General features: G+C 42.1%; 1 protein-coding gene across 2 annotated transcripts in view; it reads left to right on the top strand.

The window, feature by feature from the left end:
- Positions 1 to 1,350: 1,350 nt before the first annotated feature.
- The window catches only part of ADAMTSL1 (ADAMTS like 1), a 1,187,598-nt gene continuing 1,171,773 nt past the window's right edge, over positions 1,351 to 17,175 (top strand). For both annotated transcript variants that reach the window (XM_073665475.1, XM_073665465.1), the window contains exon 1: positions 1,351 to 1,634. In XM_073665475.1, the coding sequence (XP_073521576.1) occupies positions 1,545 to 1,634 (90 nt within the window). In that variant the 5' untranslated portion in view covers positions 1,351 to 1,544. The remainder of the gene's footprint in view (positions 1,635 to 17,175) is intronic.

The raw sequence follows: 17,175 nt of genomic DNA on the forward strand, positions 1-17,175 counted from the left end.
GGTTGCCATGACAGACCCCCCCCCCCCTCCGTCGGCTGATGAGCCCCGTGCCTGTCATTGCAATCCTCCTTTGAACGCCGGCCCGTGGTTGGTATTCATAGGATATTATGATTTTAGCTATACATAGCAGTGCTTATGTTGATGCGCTACTTTATATAGCACAAGCGATCAGATGACTGCAGCTTCAAGTCCCCTAAAAGGTCTACTAAATACAGTAAAAAAATGAAAAAAAGTTTTAAAAAATATGAAAACAATAAAAAAATACAAAATTTCAAATCACCCCCATTTTGCACCATTAAAAATAAAATAATTAAAAAAACCAAAATACTTATTTGGAATTGCTGCATTCGTAAAACACCGATCTATCAAAATATGAAGTAAATTAATTTGATTGGTAAATGGCGTAATGATTCCAAATTCCAAATGCCAGAATTACATTTTTTGACCACGGCAACATTGTAATAAAATACAATAAGAGGAGATCAAAATATCGTATCTACCCCAAAATGGTATCTGTAAAAATTTCAGCTCAGAGTGCAAATAAATAAGTCCTCACACAGCTCCATATCCCGAAAAATGAAAACGCTACGAGTCTTGCAAAATGGTGATAAAATACATTTTTTTTCTTACAAATTTCCAATTTTTTTCACTTAAATAAAAAAAAAAAAAAACTATACATGTTTAATATCCTCGTATTGATCTGGGGAGTCACATTGCCAGGTCAGTTTTGTCATATAGTGAACATGGTAAATATAAAAAAACTAAGAACAATTGTGGAATTGCACTTTTTTGCAATATCAACACACTTGGAGTTTTTTTCTCCCGCTTTCAAGTATCATATGATAAAATGAATGGTGTCATTCAAGAGTACAAGTCGTCCAGCAAAAAACAAGGCTGTGAGGAAGGAAAAATAAAAAAAGTTATGTCTCTTGGAAAAAGGGGAGGAAAAAATGAAAAAGAAAAAAAACACGGAAACTCGCCCGGGGGTGAATGGGTTAAGAAGTTAATGTTCTATAATCTGTTAAAAGTCCACTCAAATCTGCAGTATGGGGTCTGATGGGAGATCCATATAAATGACAGAACAGTACTAGTGACAGCTGTAACCAGACAGGGCGCAGTGACACAGAACACATTGTATCACTAGATTTCCACAATATTTACACTTAGAGACATGATTCATTGTAGAATGTAGAACAGCCCAACACTAGTGAACAGCCTAAAGGCAGTATGTGCCATACTATGTGGCATGGTGCTCTGTGGCTTTAATATGTGCTTGTGCAAGTGTATGTGTGTGTGTGTGAGTGTTGTAATGAATGCTCCTCCCTCATTCCCTCTGCAAGGAATGAACACTCTGTCAGCAGCAGGGAAGAGAGCAGCAGCTTGCAGGAATAATGTGTGGCTGTGTGCTGCAGTGCTGTGCCTACCTGTCCTGAGCTACAAGTACAGGGAAACTTTGGATGACTGCTGAGTTACAGCCCATCTCAGCTGCAGGACCTGGAGCAAATACTTTAGGGCATCTGGAACAAGATGCAACATAGGTCAGCATGGCATCACCAGGTGGACCACATGCCAGGATCAAGATGACCACAGTTATCTTCCTCATTACCTCTTCATTGCTGTATGCTCCAAGCCAAGTAAGAATTGTGATGTGTACTGTCTTGTTTGCCTGCCTTCTTCATACCTCTGGTCCTCTTACTTGTAGGCAGCTCATCATTCTGTTTGGTACCCATGAAGATTTGGGTATGGTCATTTAGACATCTGACATCTCTTTTTCTGAAACACTTTCAGCAGTACATATGTAGCAGTGCTGAGTTTCTCAGCTATAGAACAAAGTTTGCCCATGGGTGCAAGTGGATTTGCATAGGACTGCAGGTATATATATTATAAATGCAGACCTCAAACTCATCATTGCTACGGTATATTGTCATACATTACATGGATCTCATGGCAAGTCTTTCGACTAGACGTGCTCATGCAGGTAATGTGAAGACATATGTAGGTGCAGCAGAGTTGAGGTAGTCATGATGTTTTGTGTTGAGTATTCCTGGTTTTTCAGGTAAGCCGTAGCAATTTAGTGAGCTATCAGGTTGCTGACTAGACGAACTGCAATGGGAAAGTCAGCTCTGTCCATCTGTATTGTACCACAATGAGAATTTTTGCTACTTAGATGAAATGTTACCTTGTCACGCTGACACATTTTGCTCCATCTTATTTAGAACACCCCTGCTGTACATATTTGTTTTCCCTTCAGGGCACCGTGTAAATGTCAAGACGTCACCCCTCTTGCCATGTCAGCTGAATGACATACACATACCTTAAAGGCAAAGATTCAGGGATCATAAATAATACTGGCTTACTGCTCTATCCCTTCCAGTGATCTGTAAAGGGCAAATGCCATAATATGTTTCATCATACAGTATTTCAATCACTTCAAATGCCAATTTCATCGTCTCCAGGCAAAGTAACATTTCACACAATCTTTTTCTTGAAGGGTTCTGATTCTAGTATGTAATATGGAGCATGTATGACAGTGGTTTTATGATATTCCAACAATTAGGAATGAAGCATTTGCATAGACAACTTGTGTATTAATCTATCATATGAACTAAAATGGTGCAATTATGAAATAGGGAATATACAGATAAGACCTGATCTACTGCCTTCTATTGTCTACAAGTGATTCACGGGTTCCCAATTTAACAAGTGACATGCGACATAACAAAAAAGAACCTGTCAGGCATGCAACACTATTGATAAATGAGCCCTAGGACGTCAGAGCTAGACATAGCCCGGAATCTCATAGTAGAAGTGACTGCAGCTGACCCCAGCAGACTTTTCATAGGACTGTGACCATATATACACAAACTGCCACCAGCCACACTATTAGCTGAACTTATCTCCCAACTACATCGCTAAATACCATATGTCACCTGCTTGAATAGGTGTTCTTCACACTGACTGCACTTTCTTTCTTCAGAGATGAGGGACACTTACAGTGCATTCCAGTCTCCTATAATCATATGGCTGACATTCTTCTGCATAAACAGAAGGACTAACATCTATCGACTATCCAATGCAAAGCTCTTGGGCCTGTTCCAATGCAAAAAAAAGAAAAACTAAAAAAAGCCAGAGAGTTTTATTTGTGTACGTTATGCGTCGTAAAAGTTACACATGCTGAGCCTTGCTGACTTGCCTCTGTCACTTTATTATTTTGGGCAGCCTTATTACCTCTTCATTAGTATTGTGCATAATGCATTGTAGGTACATGTGCATAAGGAATGGCTAGCTCCACAGGGGAGAATAAATCATTATTGCAACCTGTGCAGCTGCACAAGGGCCCAAGAGGTAAGGGGGCCACTACCACCTCCAAAGCAGCAAGCAGCTTCTGCCATAGACAGAACTATTGAACTGCAAAGGGCCCATATACTGTTCTTGGGCACTTTTCTATCTGTCTGCCACTGAAGCTCCATGTGTTCTCATTGATGATTACTGCTGCATCCTGTGATAGCTGCAGACGACTTACTCTTAGGGTTGCTCACCCTGCACTCGGATGACATCTGAGTGCAGACCGATTTCCGTGCACTCACAAAATGGAGAAGATGGAAAAATTTTGCTCTCCACCGTCTCACAGTGTACTCCGATTCTCTAATCCAAGAGAATTGGATCACACTATGCTGACACTCTGATCAGAGTTTGATCAGAGTGTTATTTGCATAATTGGCCTGGTTCTCTTGGATGTGAGAATCTACGGCCTGTGTGACCCTAGCCTCAGGCTAGGGTCAAACAATAGTGTTTTCTCTCATGAGGAATACAAAGGAATCGTGACAGTGTGCGCATTACACACTGTCATGATTTAGCAATCTGCAGTCACATAGAGTGAAAACCCCTTTAAACAACTGATCCTCTTCCCAATTTTAAAAAATATATATAGACTCTTAGATTGTTTTCTATTATTAAGTTGTTAAAAATACCTTACAGTTTAACTGAGTTTTGCCTGTGGTGGAGATTATCTTTGTAATACGGCATGAAAGGGAACAAACCACATTTTTTTCTAATGTATTTATATGTATCAACTTGGAGTTATGTAGAAGTATAATGGGAGCCAATCTGTTAGATGTCCCATTGATCTCCAGAAAGGGGAATTTGTGTCACCTGTTTGAATGGAAAAAAGGTCACCTAGTTGTGCTGCTCCATTCAAAGTCTTTAGGACTGAAGAATATAGCTGAACATAGCACGTGGCTATCTCCGGTAGTCCCATAGAGATTGAATTGAGCGTGAGCATGAGGTTGTGATCGCCACTTTATTCATATATGGGGGGCAAGTCTGACGTTCTGAAATTGATGGGATCTCAGGGGTTGAAACCCCACCAATCTAATAGTAATCAACTATCCTGTGACTAGATTATAACTTGTTATATTGATCCAAATTACCCATGTAAGATGTAGTTGTACTTTATAATGATTATGCCAGAATAACCAATTGTGATGAAATATGTAACTGCAACACATATTGAAAACTGTATTGAGAGAACTTTATCATACTTTCTTAAAATTTAGTTTAAAATTCAAGTGTGCCTGGTACATAACCAAATTTAAACACAATTGGTAATTTAGTGAATATATTTAATTAACCTGCAATGTTCTGTGTCCTTAGTATGGAACAGCAATTTTCAGTTCTAGAACACCCTTATACAGTTAGGTCCAGAAATATTTGGGCAGTGACCGAATCTTCATGATTTGGGCTCTCATGCCAATATTTTTTATTTAAAGTAAAGCAACTGAGATGCAATTGAAGTGTAGACTTTAAGATTTAATTAAAGGGGTTGAACAAAAATATCCTGTCTGTGAAACATTTAGAATTTGCAACCATGTTTCTACAAAGCCTCCTCATTTCAGGGGCTCACAATTAATTGGACAAATTAACTTTACCTTAAATAAAATGTTCATTTTTAATTCTTTGTAGAGAATCCTTTGCAGGTAATGACTGCCCAACGTCTGGAAGCCATGGATGTCACCAAATGCTGAGCATCCTTCTTTGTGATGCTTTGCTAGGTATTTAATGCTGCTAACTTCAGTCATTGCTTGTTATTCATCTGGCTGCTTCTGTCTTCAGTCACATCATCAATAAATACTAGTGACCTAGTGCCATTGGAAGCCATGCATGCCCATGCCAACACACTGCCTCCACCATGTTTTACAGAGGATGTGGTATGCTTTGGATTATGAGCCGTTTCCAAGGCTTCTCCATCCTTTCTTCTTCCCATCATTCTGATACAGGTTGATCTTAGTTTCATCTGTCCAAAGAATGCTTTTCCTGAACTGGGCTGGCTTCTTTGATGCTTTTTGGTAAAGTCTAATCTGGCTTTTCTAGGCTGATTAATGGTTTGCACCTTGTGGTGAACCCTCTGTATTTGCTCTCATGAAGTCTTCTCTTTATGGCAGACTTAGATACTGAAACACCTACTTCCTGGAGAGTATTCTTCACTTGTATGGATGTTGTGAAGGGGTTTTTCTTCACCATGGAAAGGATTCTGCGTTCATCTACCACTGTTGTCTTCCATGAACTTTCGGGCCTTTTTGAGTTCCCAAGCACACCAGTGCACTCGGTTTTCTTGCAGAATGTACCAAACTGTTGATTTGGCCACTCCTAACATTTCTGCTATCCCTCTGATGGATTTCTTCTTATTCAGTCGTTGACCGAATGTTGTGTGTTCACTGCAATAGCTTCCAAATGCAAATGCCACAACTAGGATCAGCTCCAAACCTTTTACCTGCTTAACTGATGATGAATCAACAAGAGAAAAGCCCATGCAGCCCATAAAAGAGCTTTTGAAATAATTGTCCAGTTTCTTATGGTCCCTATAAAAAGAGGCAGCTACATATTAAAGAGCTGTAATTCCTAAACCCTTACTCCAATTAGGATGGGAATACACCCAAATTAAAGCTGAGAGTCTGCACTTTAAGTCCACAATCCTTTATATAAATGTACCTTCAATATGTTTTGGTAAACAGTTAAAATGTCAAGCTTGTGCTGTAGCCCAAATTTTTCTGGACCTCACTATATATATTCTGCACAACTTCTCTAAATTCTCACAAGTTTCCAGTCTATATATAATAATATATAGCTATTAATCAGATTTTTTATTTTTACAACTGCTTATGTTTTGTCACACTTTAAGGTGGTGCACGTGGTTTGTGGACCCTCTGTGCCACAGACTGGACTTACCCTGGAGGGGCATGACTAGGAAGCTACCTTGGTGTTCACTGGGGCCTCTAGTGGTGAGCTGCCAGGTACCACTCCAGGGCGCATCCGGCAGTAGCTTCAGACCCCAAAGGGCAGAGACCATACTATGAAGTAGAACGGCCACTTGGGACAAGTTCAGACAGGACAGCCACTTGGGACAACTTCAGACTCACTGGTCTCGGGTAACAGACAGATACCGCCGATGCGGCCATGGAGTACAGATACCACAGATGCAGCTTCAGGTTCAGGGCTCTGGCTTGGTTACTCAGCCCTCAGGGTGGCAGAGCGGTTACAGGATAAGGACTGGACTGGACTACGGGACACAGGAAAAAGGACACAGGAGACCGGACATGGAATAACTGTAATGGGCAAGGGACGGGAGACCTGACAACATACAGTTGCACACACCTACTAAACTATAGTGGTTTAGTGGTTGCTCAGGCATCTCCCTATTGGGGAGAGTGCCTTTTATACAAGATATCTCTCAAGGTGTCAAGATGTTTGCTATTGCCTGGGATACACCTTGCAGGTGAATGCATATCAAAATGCCTCCCAGCTGACAGCTGGGTGCATTTTGCCATGTGCACGCGCTGCCCCTTTAAGAACTGGAGAGCTTGCACGAGTGCAATAGGCACACCGCTGACACACAAGGCTGCGTGCACGCTGGGAGAAGGGGACAGCGTGCAGGGGCGCCGGACGCATAGCTACATGTTTCAACCTTATGATGAAGAAAGCAGTCACTGGAATACTTGTGACTCGCCCCCTGGGCCGTGGGGCACCCGGAACTGGGCTTCAGTGCGATGATGGGGGTAGTAGTGGCAACCCAATCCCGTGGCTCAGGGTGGTCAGACCAAATGCTGTGGCAGTCTATTTGTAGGGTTTTGAATTCCGACTGCGCCACCCGTGGATTGCGGTCAGGGATGCCCGCCGCTGCAAGGCAGACCGCTGAGGCTGATGTTGGTGTGCAGCACATGGATAGGATAGCTCCCCACGGGAAGAGTGTAGCCTCAGGGCAGTGTAATAGGATGCTGGGGGTGATGGTGCAGGCCGCAATAATAAGGGTTCAGAGTCTGCTTCAAACAGTCCAGGGTCTTAATTGTAGTTAGTACTAATGACCCAACAGGAGTACAGGGTAGGAATGGGCCTGGGTATCTGAGAGCATTCGGGCGAGCCCCACTAATCAGGGTGAGTGTGAAGGCCTACCGTTCTCTCTCTGCCCTTGCTGACTATCCCCCATTTCGTGGTGTAATAGCCCACGTCCCTGAGCTGGCCGTGTACTACGTCCATATGGCTTGCGACTCGGGCCTTAGGTACCTGTTGCTTCTTCGTGCTGTACCGGTCCCTCTGTGTGGCGGAGCCTCCAGGCTTCTCAGGCCAAGGGACCTGAAATCCCTCGCGGGTTGGTTATCTGCTGCCGGGCTTGCAACCCTGACAGCCTCGGACCCCAGTGTCCGGTTGTGTAGTTCTCTCTCAGCCAGGACCGGCTCTCGTCGCCTCTGTCCCTGGCTTGCTGTTCCTCCTCTGCCTCCCGGACTCCTCAGCTGCTGCTGACCTGTCCCTTTCCTCTGGGAACCCTTCTGGATGCTTCAGAAGTGGGTCCTGGTCTCCCTAACCCTGCCCTCAGTTCCAGCTTTTATAGGGGCAGCCTGCTCCCCCTACTGGCCTGGGACAGGAGGTGCTGCATGCTAATGGTCCCTGACCAGGGAACCTCCCTCCTGCTCTCAGACACAGCCTTTAATATTTTTGGCACTGGGGTGACACACTTGCAAACATCTCTTTGGTGCAACAAAGGCTTTAAACTATATTATAAAGAAATAGTGAATCAAAGACTATATAAATATTGACACAAAATGCCAAGAATTATACAGTACCCCAATATTTTTAATGTTATGCAGTTTAAAGAATAATTCCATTATAGAGGTTGTGTACCTTTAAGGACATTTTTTTTAACTTAAAGTGAACCTAACAGCTTACACATGCTGCCCTATCTATGTGCAGCATGTACTAGGCATTGGCTGTGTTATCTCACCCAAGTACAGATGCATCTCACTAAATTAGAATATCATCAAAAAGTGAATTTATTTCAGTTCTTCAATACAAAAAGTGAAACTGTTGATGATTATGGCTTACAGCCAATGAAAACACAAAAGTCATTATCTCAGTCAATTAAAATAATTAACAAAAAACACCTGCAAAGGCTTCTGAAGTGTTTAAAAAGGTCCCTTAGTCTGTTTCAGTAGGCTCCACAATCATGGGGAAGACTGCTGACTTGACAGATGTCCAGAAGGCAGTTACTGACACACTCCACAAGGTCCCAGAGTCTGGAGGAAGAGTGGAGAGGCGCACAGTCCAAGCTGCTTGAGGTCTAGTGTGAAGTTTCCACAATCAGTGATGGTTTGGGGAGCCATGTCATCTGCTGGTGTAGGTCCACTGTGTTTTATCAAGACCAAAGTCAGTGCAGCCGTCTACCAGGAAATTTTAGAGCACTTCATGCTTCCCTCTGCCGACAAGCTTTTTGGAGAAGGAAATTTCATTCTCCAGCAGGACTTGGCACCTGTCCACACTGCCAAAAGTACCAATACCTGGTTTACACACAACAGTATCACTGTGCTTGATTGGCCAGCAAACTCGCCTGAACTTAACCCCATAGAGAATCTGTGGGGTATTGTCAAGAGGAAGATGAGAGACACCTGACCCAACAATGCAGACGAGCTGAAGGCTGCTATCAAAGCAACCTGGGCTTCCATAACACCTCAGCAGTGCCACAGGCTGATCACCTCCATACCACGCTGCATTGATGCAGTAATTGATGTAAAAGGAGCCCCGACCAAGTATTGAGTGCATTTACTGAACATACATTTCAGTAGGCCAACGTTTCGGATTTTAAAAACATTTTTCAAGCTGTTGTTATAAAGTATTCTAATTTACTGAGATAATGACTTTTGTGTTTTCATTGGCTGTAAGCCATAATCATCAACATTAACAGAAATAATCACTTGAAATAGATCACTCTGTTTGTAATGGCTCTATATAATATATGAGTTTCACTTTTTTGTATTGAAGAACTGAAAGAAATACATTTTTTAATGATATTCTAATTTTGTGAGATGCACCTCTATGTGGCATTTCAGAGAAAAATATGCTTTAAAAGACATCAGGGACCAAGCAGCGCTACAGACTAGTCAGACAGGCAGGTCGCTTGCAACTGCTCCCCGCCTGCTGCCCTGGATTGACCGGTCTCTGCCTACATGCGCATATAAAATATGGTGCAGCTTGTATCAGCTGTCAGGTTCACTTTAAGGAGGACCAGTCACCAAGTAAAAAGTAGCCAGTTATTGCTCTTACTCCCACTGTTCCCCTGAGTAATCTTTTTTTAATATTATTATTTTATTTTTTAAAATCTGCCATACAGCCCCAAAGATATGGGCCTTTTTACTTGGTGCTAATTTTTGTGGTCTTTAGTGAGGGGTTGTGGCTTACAGGATTGTCTAGGTGCTGGTCTTTAGACTGCTCTGCATATTTACCCTGCATACCACGCCCCCTTGGAAAGACCATAAAAATTAGCACTTAATAAAAATTCTCATATATCTGAAACTGCAGATTTTTTTAAAAAAATGTGGCATACTTATGGGAGCAGCAGAAATAAACTAAGAGCAAAATCTGTCCGCTTTTAACTTTTTCACAAGTCCTCTTTAAATACATATATTTGAGACTAAAACTCATTTTTGTTGATGTGTTTTATTAGAAATTTGGCGTTGTATGTTCAATAGACTTTTTGTTGCATCATTTATTACTTGCTGCAGAATAGGCTAAAGCGAATCTGTCAGTAGGATCAACCCTCCTAAGCCGTCTATATGGGCATGTAGGTCATAGGAGGCTGAATAACATGATACCTTGATATCTGTGATCTGATGTCCTATTCCAGAGAAATTCATGTTTTTCATATATGTAAATGAGCTGTTCAGGGCTATGGGCTACTGATCTGTATGAGAAATTAATTTAAATGAAAGGGTGCGTTACCAGTGTGAGACAAGTAACTAACACAAAATAGGAGAAATGAAATTTGTCTTGTAAACACACTTTTTGCTTCCCTGAGCTATGCTGTATTGTAACAATATTACAACCCTGTCTGCCTGTGAGATGGAAGCTGAAGCTGAGAGGAACCTGCAGATGAGTCAGGTATAATCACACTCAGCTCTGCAGTGAGATCAGGAGATCAGAAAGCTGCTACTACATGTCTCACACTGGTAACTCCCCCTTCATGTATAATAACCCCTGGAGGCAGATTCTCATGCAGATCAGTGTCCGGCCCATAGATCTTAACAGCTCATTTACATACTAATGTGTCATTTATTAAGATGCAGTAAATTAATATTTGGCGTAACATGAAAGGGCCCCAATGCATGATTTCCAAGAAGTGCCACAACTATTATGGGTCTTTAACAGTACTGGTTTTCTCATATGGGCCAAAGGGACCTTTGGGTCCCCTAGACTCCAGGTCCCAATTATGACTACAACCCTTTCACTCACTGTAGTTTTGCCCCTGGCAGTTTTGCAGTATACATAAAGTAGAGCAGAATAAAGAGGCAACCTCATGAGGAACTGACCTGCATAATGTCGCCGGAGTTTACACTAGAAACAGTTATTTATGACCAACTAGAAATAGCAAGCCAAAGCTGAGAAGATGAAACATAGGCTTCATGATACAAGGAACATGATGAGGAGTTTGAACTGCTCATCACATATCATTGTAGACCATTGGTGTCTTTTACCTTGGTTTTGCCTGCCAAGAAAATAAGTATGGTAATATTGATGCCTATGGTTGTAGATGTAGTCATCCTCCTATGGTTGCCGTTTGGCAGGCTCATATGGTATTAATGTGTCTCTGATATATTGGATATTGAGTTATATCAATTAATCATGCGTCCCATATAAATAATGTCATTTCTGCAATTTATGGGTCCTCTAAGTCAGGGTTTCTTAATCTTTTTCTACTGGGGCCTGAACAGCCAGAATATAATGATGCCTGGGTCAGGGTCACATATACTATATATGAAATCTGTGCAACTGCTCATTGGGCCATACAGTAAGGGGGTTGCAGAGTCATACTAACCGTGGTTTTACGCACAGATTTTTTAAGGAATTTTTTAAAGTATTTTACCTTTTTTTTTTTTGCAAAAACTCTGCGCCTACATGTTAGTTTGAAAGCCAACAGTAAAATATAACGTGCACATGTACAAATGTTCAAAAATAAAACACCACCAAAGAAAGCGCAAGTAAAATGGTCATAAAATGCTAGCCAAAAAATTGTGCAACCCGAAAAAGGCCTTCTTAACTCTGTTTAAGTCCTTTCTTAGCTGTGCCTCACCACCATCGGTGGTGGTATAACATCAGTGAATTTAATAATCACTGCTTAAAACTAAAGTTAAAGGGGTTGCCCAAGCAGTGGGGGTCCGAACCTGATATCCACGCCGATTAGTCATTATAAGCTGGGCGGCAGCTGGATGTAAACACATTGAATGGGGCTGCAATGCACAGCTCCATTCAGCGTGCAGGAGTCCATGCCGTTTACTGCAGAACAACTCCTATTCAAGGGGATGTAGGGCTTCCAGGCGCCAGTCTCTCCAACCAGCCTCTGCACATGAAAGGAGCAGTGCATTGCAGCTTTATGCAATGTGTTTACCTCCAGCTGCCTCCAGAGCTCATATCAGCCGATCTGTATGGATGCTGGATGTCCGACGCCAACTGATCTGAGGTACTTAGTACACACTGTTTTTTATTTAAAAAAAAAAGCGTGAAAGCCATCCCACCAGTGCCAAGGTGTACACATTCGGGACTGTCCTAGCCTCTAGTATTAACCTTTCTTCTTGCTTTTTACTTACTTATAGCAGGGTATACAGTATGTTCATTTTGTTTCTATTTTAGGTTTTGTGTATTATAGCATTTTTTGTTCAATATTGGTATATACTGTTATAATGATATAATATGTTATTGAATATGGATCTATCACATAGATAGATTGGATTGCATAGCTATCCATTGGTTTATTTCCAAGTGGGTTAGTTCATTGCTTCAATTTTAAAGAGAATTTTAAAGAGAATTCTTCACCACCTTATTATGCTTCCCCCCTGTTGACTTCAGAGTGCTGACTACTAGAGCTCATTCACTCTTCCGATTTTTCCACGTACAAGAAAAACTGTCCTATTATTCTGATCAAACTTTGATCAGAGTTCATCAGACTTTAATCAGACTGTGGTCCAAGTGTGACGGGTCATCTATATGTGGAGAAATTAAAAAATATATTTTTCCACCTTCTCCATTCTGACAGTCCGTGATACCATACGAGTGCGGTTTTAATTTTTCACGGAGCAATAGACTTGCATAACCGATTTTGATTTGACCGTTTGACCAAAATCAGACATGTCTCCGATATTTTCCACAGACCATTAAGTCCAAGGAAAAAATCAGACATGTATGTCAACAGCCTTATAGAATACAAGAACAATGGATAGCACTCGTACACAAAAACCGGACGTGTGAATAAGCCCTTAGACTACATTCTCACATTCGTGTCTCACGGTACATGATGCACAAACTGTCCGCGGGTATCTTGACCGAACTTGACAGTCTTGTATATGCCTATGAGACTGCCAAGTTCAGGTTGGTAAGCCCTGAGTGCATCACGGTCCATGCTCGAACCATGAAATATGGCTATGTGCATGTAGCTTATGTGTAGTTTTTGAGAAACTTACACTAAAGAGCTCATGGAGACCTCTCAATGCAATGCATCTGTGGAGTCATTAGTATTCATGAGAAGTGGGCTAACCCTGCTCACAAGCTCTAATACCTTTCCCTGTATGCACAGTACAAAGGACAAAGCTGTCAATCAGCAGCAGAAGGGCAGGGCTATCCGTAGCTCATGAATACTAAGGCATACACTGCATCTGCAAGTTATTCCAAAACTATAGGACTCACACATAACACACAGAATGCTGCAATCATCATATCTGTCATCACCTTATTCTGCCCTGTGAGACAGCAGAGAAAGGTGCTGACAGATTTCCTTTAGATCTAGACTTTAGGACGACGTGTCCTGCTACCTTTGTGGTGTCAAGACAGTATTAATCCTTGCTTAGTTTTGTAATTACTGAACCTTCTGTTTAATTGATAGGTGCTTCATCATAATGCATACAAGTTTATGATTGTGGTGTTACATAATTTTCACAACTAAAACACTAAGACAAACGAATATGATGTTAAGAAAAATACTTCCTCTGCCGATATAGACATATTTATGTGAGTAACAACAGCTTGAGCATGTTTCCTGCATGTGGAGATCAAGTTTACATTCCATACGTTCCACAAACAGTGGTTAGTTCACAAAGTCACTAACACAAAACCTAGATTATTGGCCAGAGCATCCGTCTGAATCCGGGATCTGTAATGCCACTTTCACTGTCCCAGAGTACCAAATGCTATCACAAACTCCTGAAATATTTCACCAAATTTCACATACCTCTGCCTCTCTGAGAGATATTTTTGTCTTTTAATTTTTTGGGATGTTTTTCCAGCGAATAAGTTATAATGTAAGGTTAACCAGACTTGTAAAAAATGGACATGTCTACTACCATAATAATAGCATTTACATATATCTACTATTCTAACTATAGATGCATACAGAATGTTACATGGCAAAAGCTACATACACTGATCGGTCATAACATTGCACCCACAGACAGGTGAATTGATACATAAAGTGTTAGTGCCACCTCATCTGGAAATCCAGTTCAGTTTTGGGCACCAGTTCATACAAAACTGATAAATGGCAAGCAGGATATTAGTTATGTGGAAAGATTCAAAGAATTATGTTTATTTAGTCTTGAGAAGCAATTAAAATTTAAAGTGACCCATACAAAATGTATGGTAAACAGCTGTTTCATGAAAAAACCCTGCAAGAGAGAAGGGGGCAGTCTATCCGCCTGGAGAATACAAGGTCCAATCTCTATAGGAGAAATTAAAGTCATCACTCATAGCACTGAGAGCAGTTGCTGTAAGCACGCTCTGGCACTGACTGACAACCAGCTCTGCAGTGCATCAGTGGAGAGCCAGCTGTCAGTCAGTGCCAGGACGTGGATGCAGTCCCAGCTCTGTGCTGTGAGTGATGACTTTAATTGCTTTTGGCATGCTTCTGTCAGTAGGTGGACAATGTGAGTGCAAGTGAGCGCCACCAGCTACTGGCCAAAGGTTGTAGGACAAGAGAAAGTGGAAAGAATTTCATCAGCAGGAACTGTATAACAAAGTGCCTGGTTCCTGAGGGGAAGAGATAGGAGGGGACACCAGGTCACATAATAGCTGGGTTGCAGTTAGTAATTATAAAAGGCCCAGGAAGGCAGTGAATGGGGGAGTCAACGCCTGAACCTGTAACAGTACAGACGTGTGGTGCAGCGAGGTTGGCTTATATCCTCCATTACGAGTGACCAGATACAAGTGAAGAATCGAATGACCAGATCTGAGTGGAGAACCAAGTGACCAGACCTGAACCAGAACTGAGAGAAGAACTGAGTGACCTTACCAGAACCAGAACTGAGAGAAGAACCGAGTGACCAAACCGGAACCAGAATGAGTGAAGAACCGAGTGACCTTAGAACCGACAGAAGAACAGAGTTCTTTAGTTCAAAGATCGGTTCAGGTACCAGAACTCCACCTGAACCCCATAGAAGTCAATAGGGACCCGAACTTCGGTGCTGTAAAATGGTCATAGTAAGGGCGGAGGGGGCTGCCAAAGGAAGCAGAGTACCTCCACAGAATTTCTCTCTCTTTCCATCCGAACACTAAAATGGACATCTGGGAGAAGTCTGTGTTAGGATTTCAGCACCGCATGCTAGGTGTTTGGTACGAACCCCAAACCTTACAGTTCGGGTTCGCTCATCTCTAATTACCACCAGAATGACAGTGTAATGATGGTGAAGGGTACAAGGCTGACTGTGAGGCACCATAGGACACATTAATAGAATAGAGATGCTTGTATCTATTGTAAATGTATAGTGCCTTGTAAGATAGGGTTTAATTGTTATAACTGTCACTGCTGATTCTACCCGAAGAAGTGACTTACATTTTAAATTGTAAAATATATTATTGCACTCTAATAATCCACTAACATTGTTTAATTTTGTATCCAAATTATTCAAATTACTGTGTTAGAGTAATAATGTTAGGTTAAGTTACGCTGTGTCCTCATCTTCTGCGCTGTTGCATCTCAAGCACCCGTTGACACCTGCATGTCTGAAGGCCGGCGGCTCCCAGGAGAAATAAAGTTCATATTCTTCCAGGTGCTGCACTTTCAGTACTGCGGTCGGGTACCTCTATAACGCTATTACCCTGCAGATTAACATTATATCTGCTGCTTAATAGCGTTTTTGGACCTGACAGGTTGCCTTTAACATAGGAATCTTTATTTGATCATGAACATTTTAAACTGTTTATGTATAAATACGGATATCTCACTGATGTAAAAAATGGACACACAGATGCCACATGAATGGCATACAGAATATGGATGACAACACAAATGAAAATCATCCGAATTTTCTGGAGGAAAATCAGACGATTTTTAATATGCTCATTAGGGAATCACTTACTGGGTTTCTTGTAGTTTTGATAAAATCACTGTTTTATCAGCAAGAGATTGTCTCTAGAAGACTAGTAAAGTTTCTGCCATGTTGTCCACATTCATGAGCTCTGTATAACGCTGCCCCCACCACTAATTGACAGTTTTTTTTCTATGCACAGTGTACACATAAAGGAATCTGTCAATCAGTGGTGTGGGCAGGTTATACAGAGCTCAGCATTCAGAGAACTGGTAGACAAGAAGCAAAAAAGCAGTGATTTATCAAAACTGCAGCATGCAGGACAGTAAAGCTAAGTGCCCACGAAGCAGAAATACTCCGGATTTTTTCTGCATCTCCCTAGCAGGAAAAACGCATGCAGATTTTACATGCGTTCTTCCTGCCAGGTAAAAGCTTTTGTCAAGCGTTTTTGCATGTGTAACACAGGTACTTGCAGGTGACACAGAAAAACAGAGCAGCCAGTACAGGGTTAAATAACAAGGGGGATTTACTGTAACAGGGTCAATCTCCACACAGGGAGTAACAGGGAATATATGGGGACAACAAGGGAAGTAGCAGGTAATATGCTATAACTGACAATCCACAGTTGGGCTAGATGTAACAGGGTCGACACGGTTGTAATCGGCAGTTTTTTCAATTAGCTGACTCTTGCTCCTCACAAGGCAGTTGCTGGTTGATGCCGGTGTTGCTTTCTTCTGGCTTCCCCGCCTAAACAATGCTCCGTCTTCTGGTGGCAGAGGGCGGTCTCCGGTTTGACCCGCTGAGCCCCTAGTCCATAACAGTGCACCTCACTTGCTCGGCTCCAGGGATCCTGCGTCTCTTCTCCCTCTAGTTGGGCTTGACTCCCACTGTCCACTGCCGCTTTTCCCGCGCAAAAAACTCCTTTTCCACCCTCTTCCTAGACACGAGCTCAGCTCCCCGGTCACCTGACTCCTCAGCTCTCTCCCTGGACACGCCCCCAGCTTCCCGGTCACCTGACTCCTGTCTCGCAGTCTGTCTTCCCCCTGCAACAAGAGGCACGGCCCCTTGTTTTGAAAGTACTTACATCCTGGTCTTCCCCCTTACACATATATTTCTGCATGCGGGTTATCAAGCGCTTTTCCAAGTGATTTTAGCATCACTTGGAAAAGTGCTTGACAACTTGGTCACACTATATAAATCCATGCAACCGGCATGTATTTATATAGTGTGACCAAGTTAATAGTTAAAAAAATAATACAAATGATAAAAAAAAAAAACATTATACTCACCTTCTGATGGCCCCCGGTCTTCTCTCTGGTGCGTTCTGTGTCTTGGGCGGCTCGCA

This window comes from Phyllobates terribilis, unplaced genomic scaffold (genome assembly GCF_046119375.1).
Source record: "Phyllobates terribilis strain yellow unplaced genomic scaffold, ASM4611937v1 Scaffold_1__5_contigs__length_1240528914, whole genome shotgun sequence".
NCBI lineage: Eukaryota > Metazoa > Chordata > Amphibia > Anura > Dendrobatidae > Phyllobates > Phyllobates terribilis.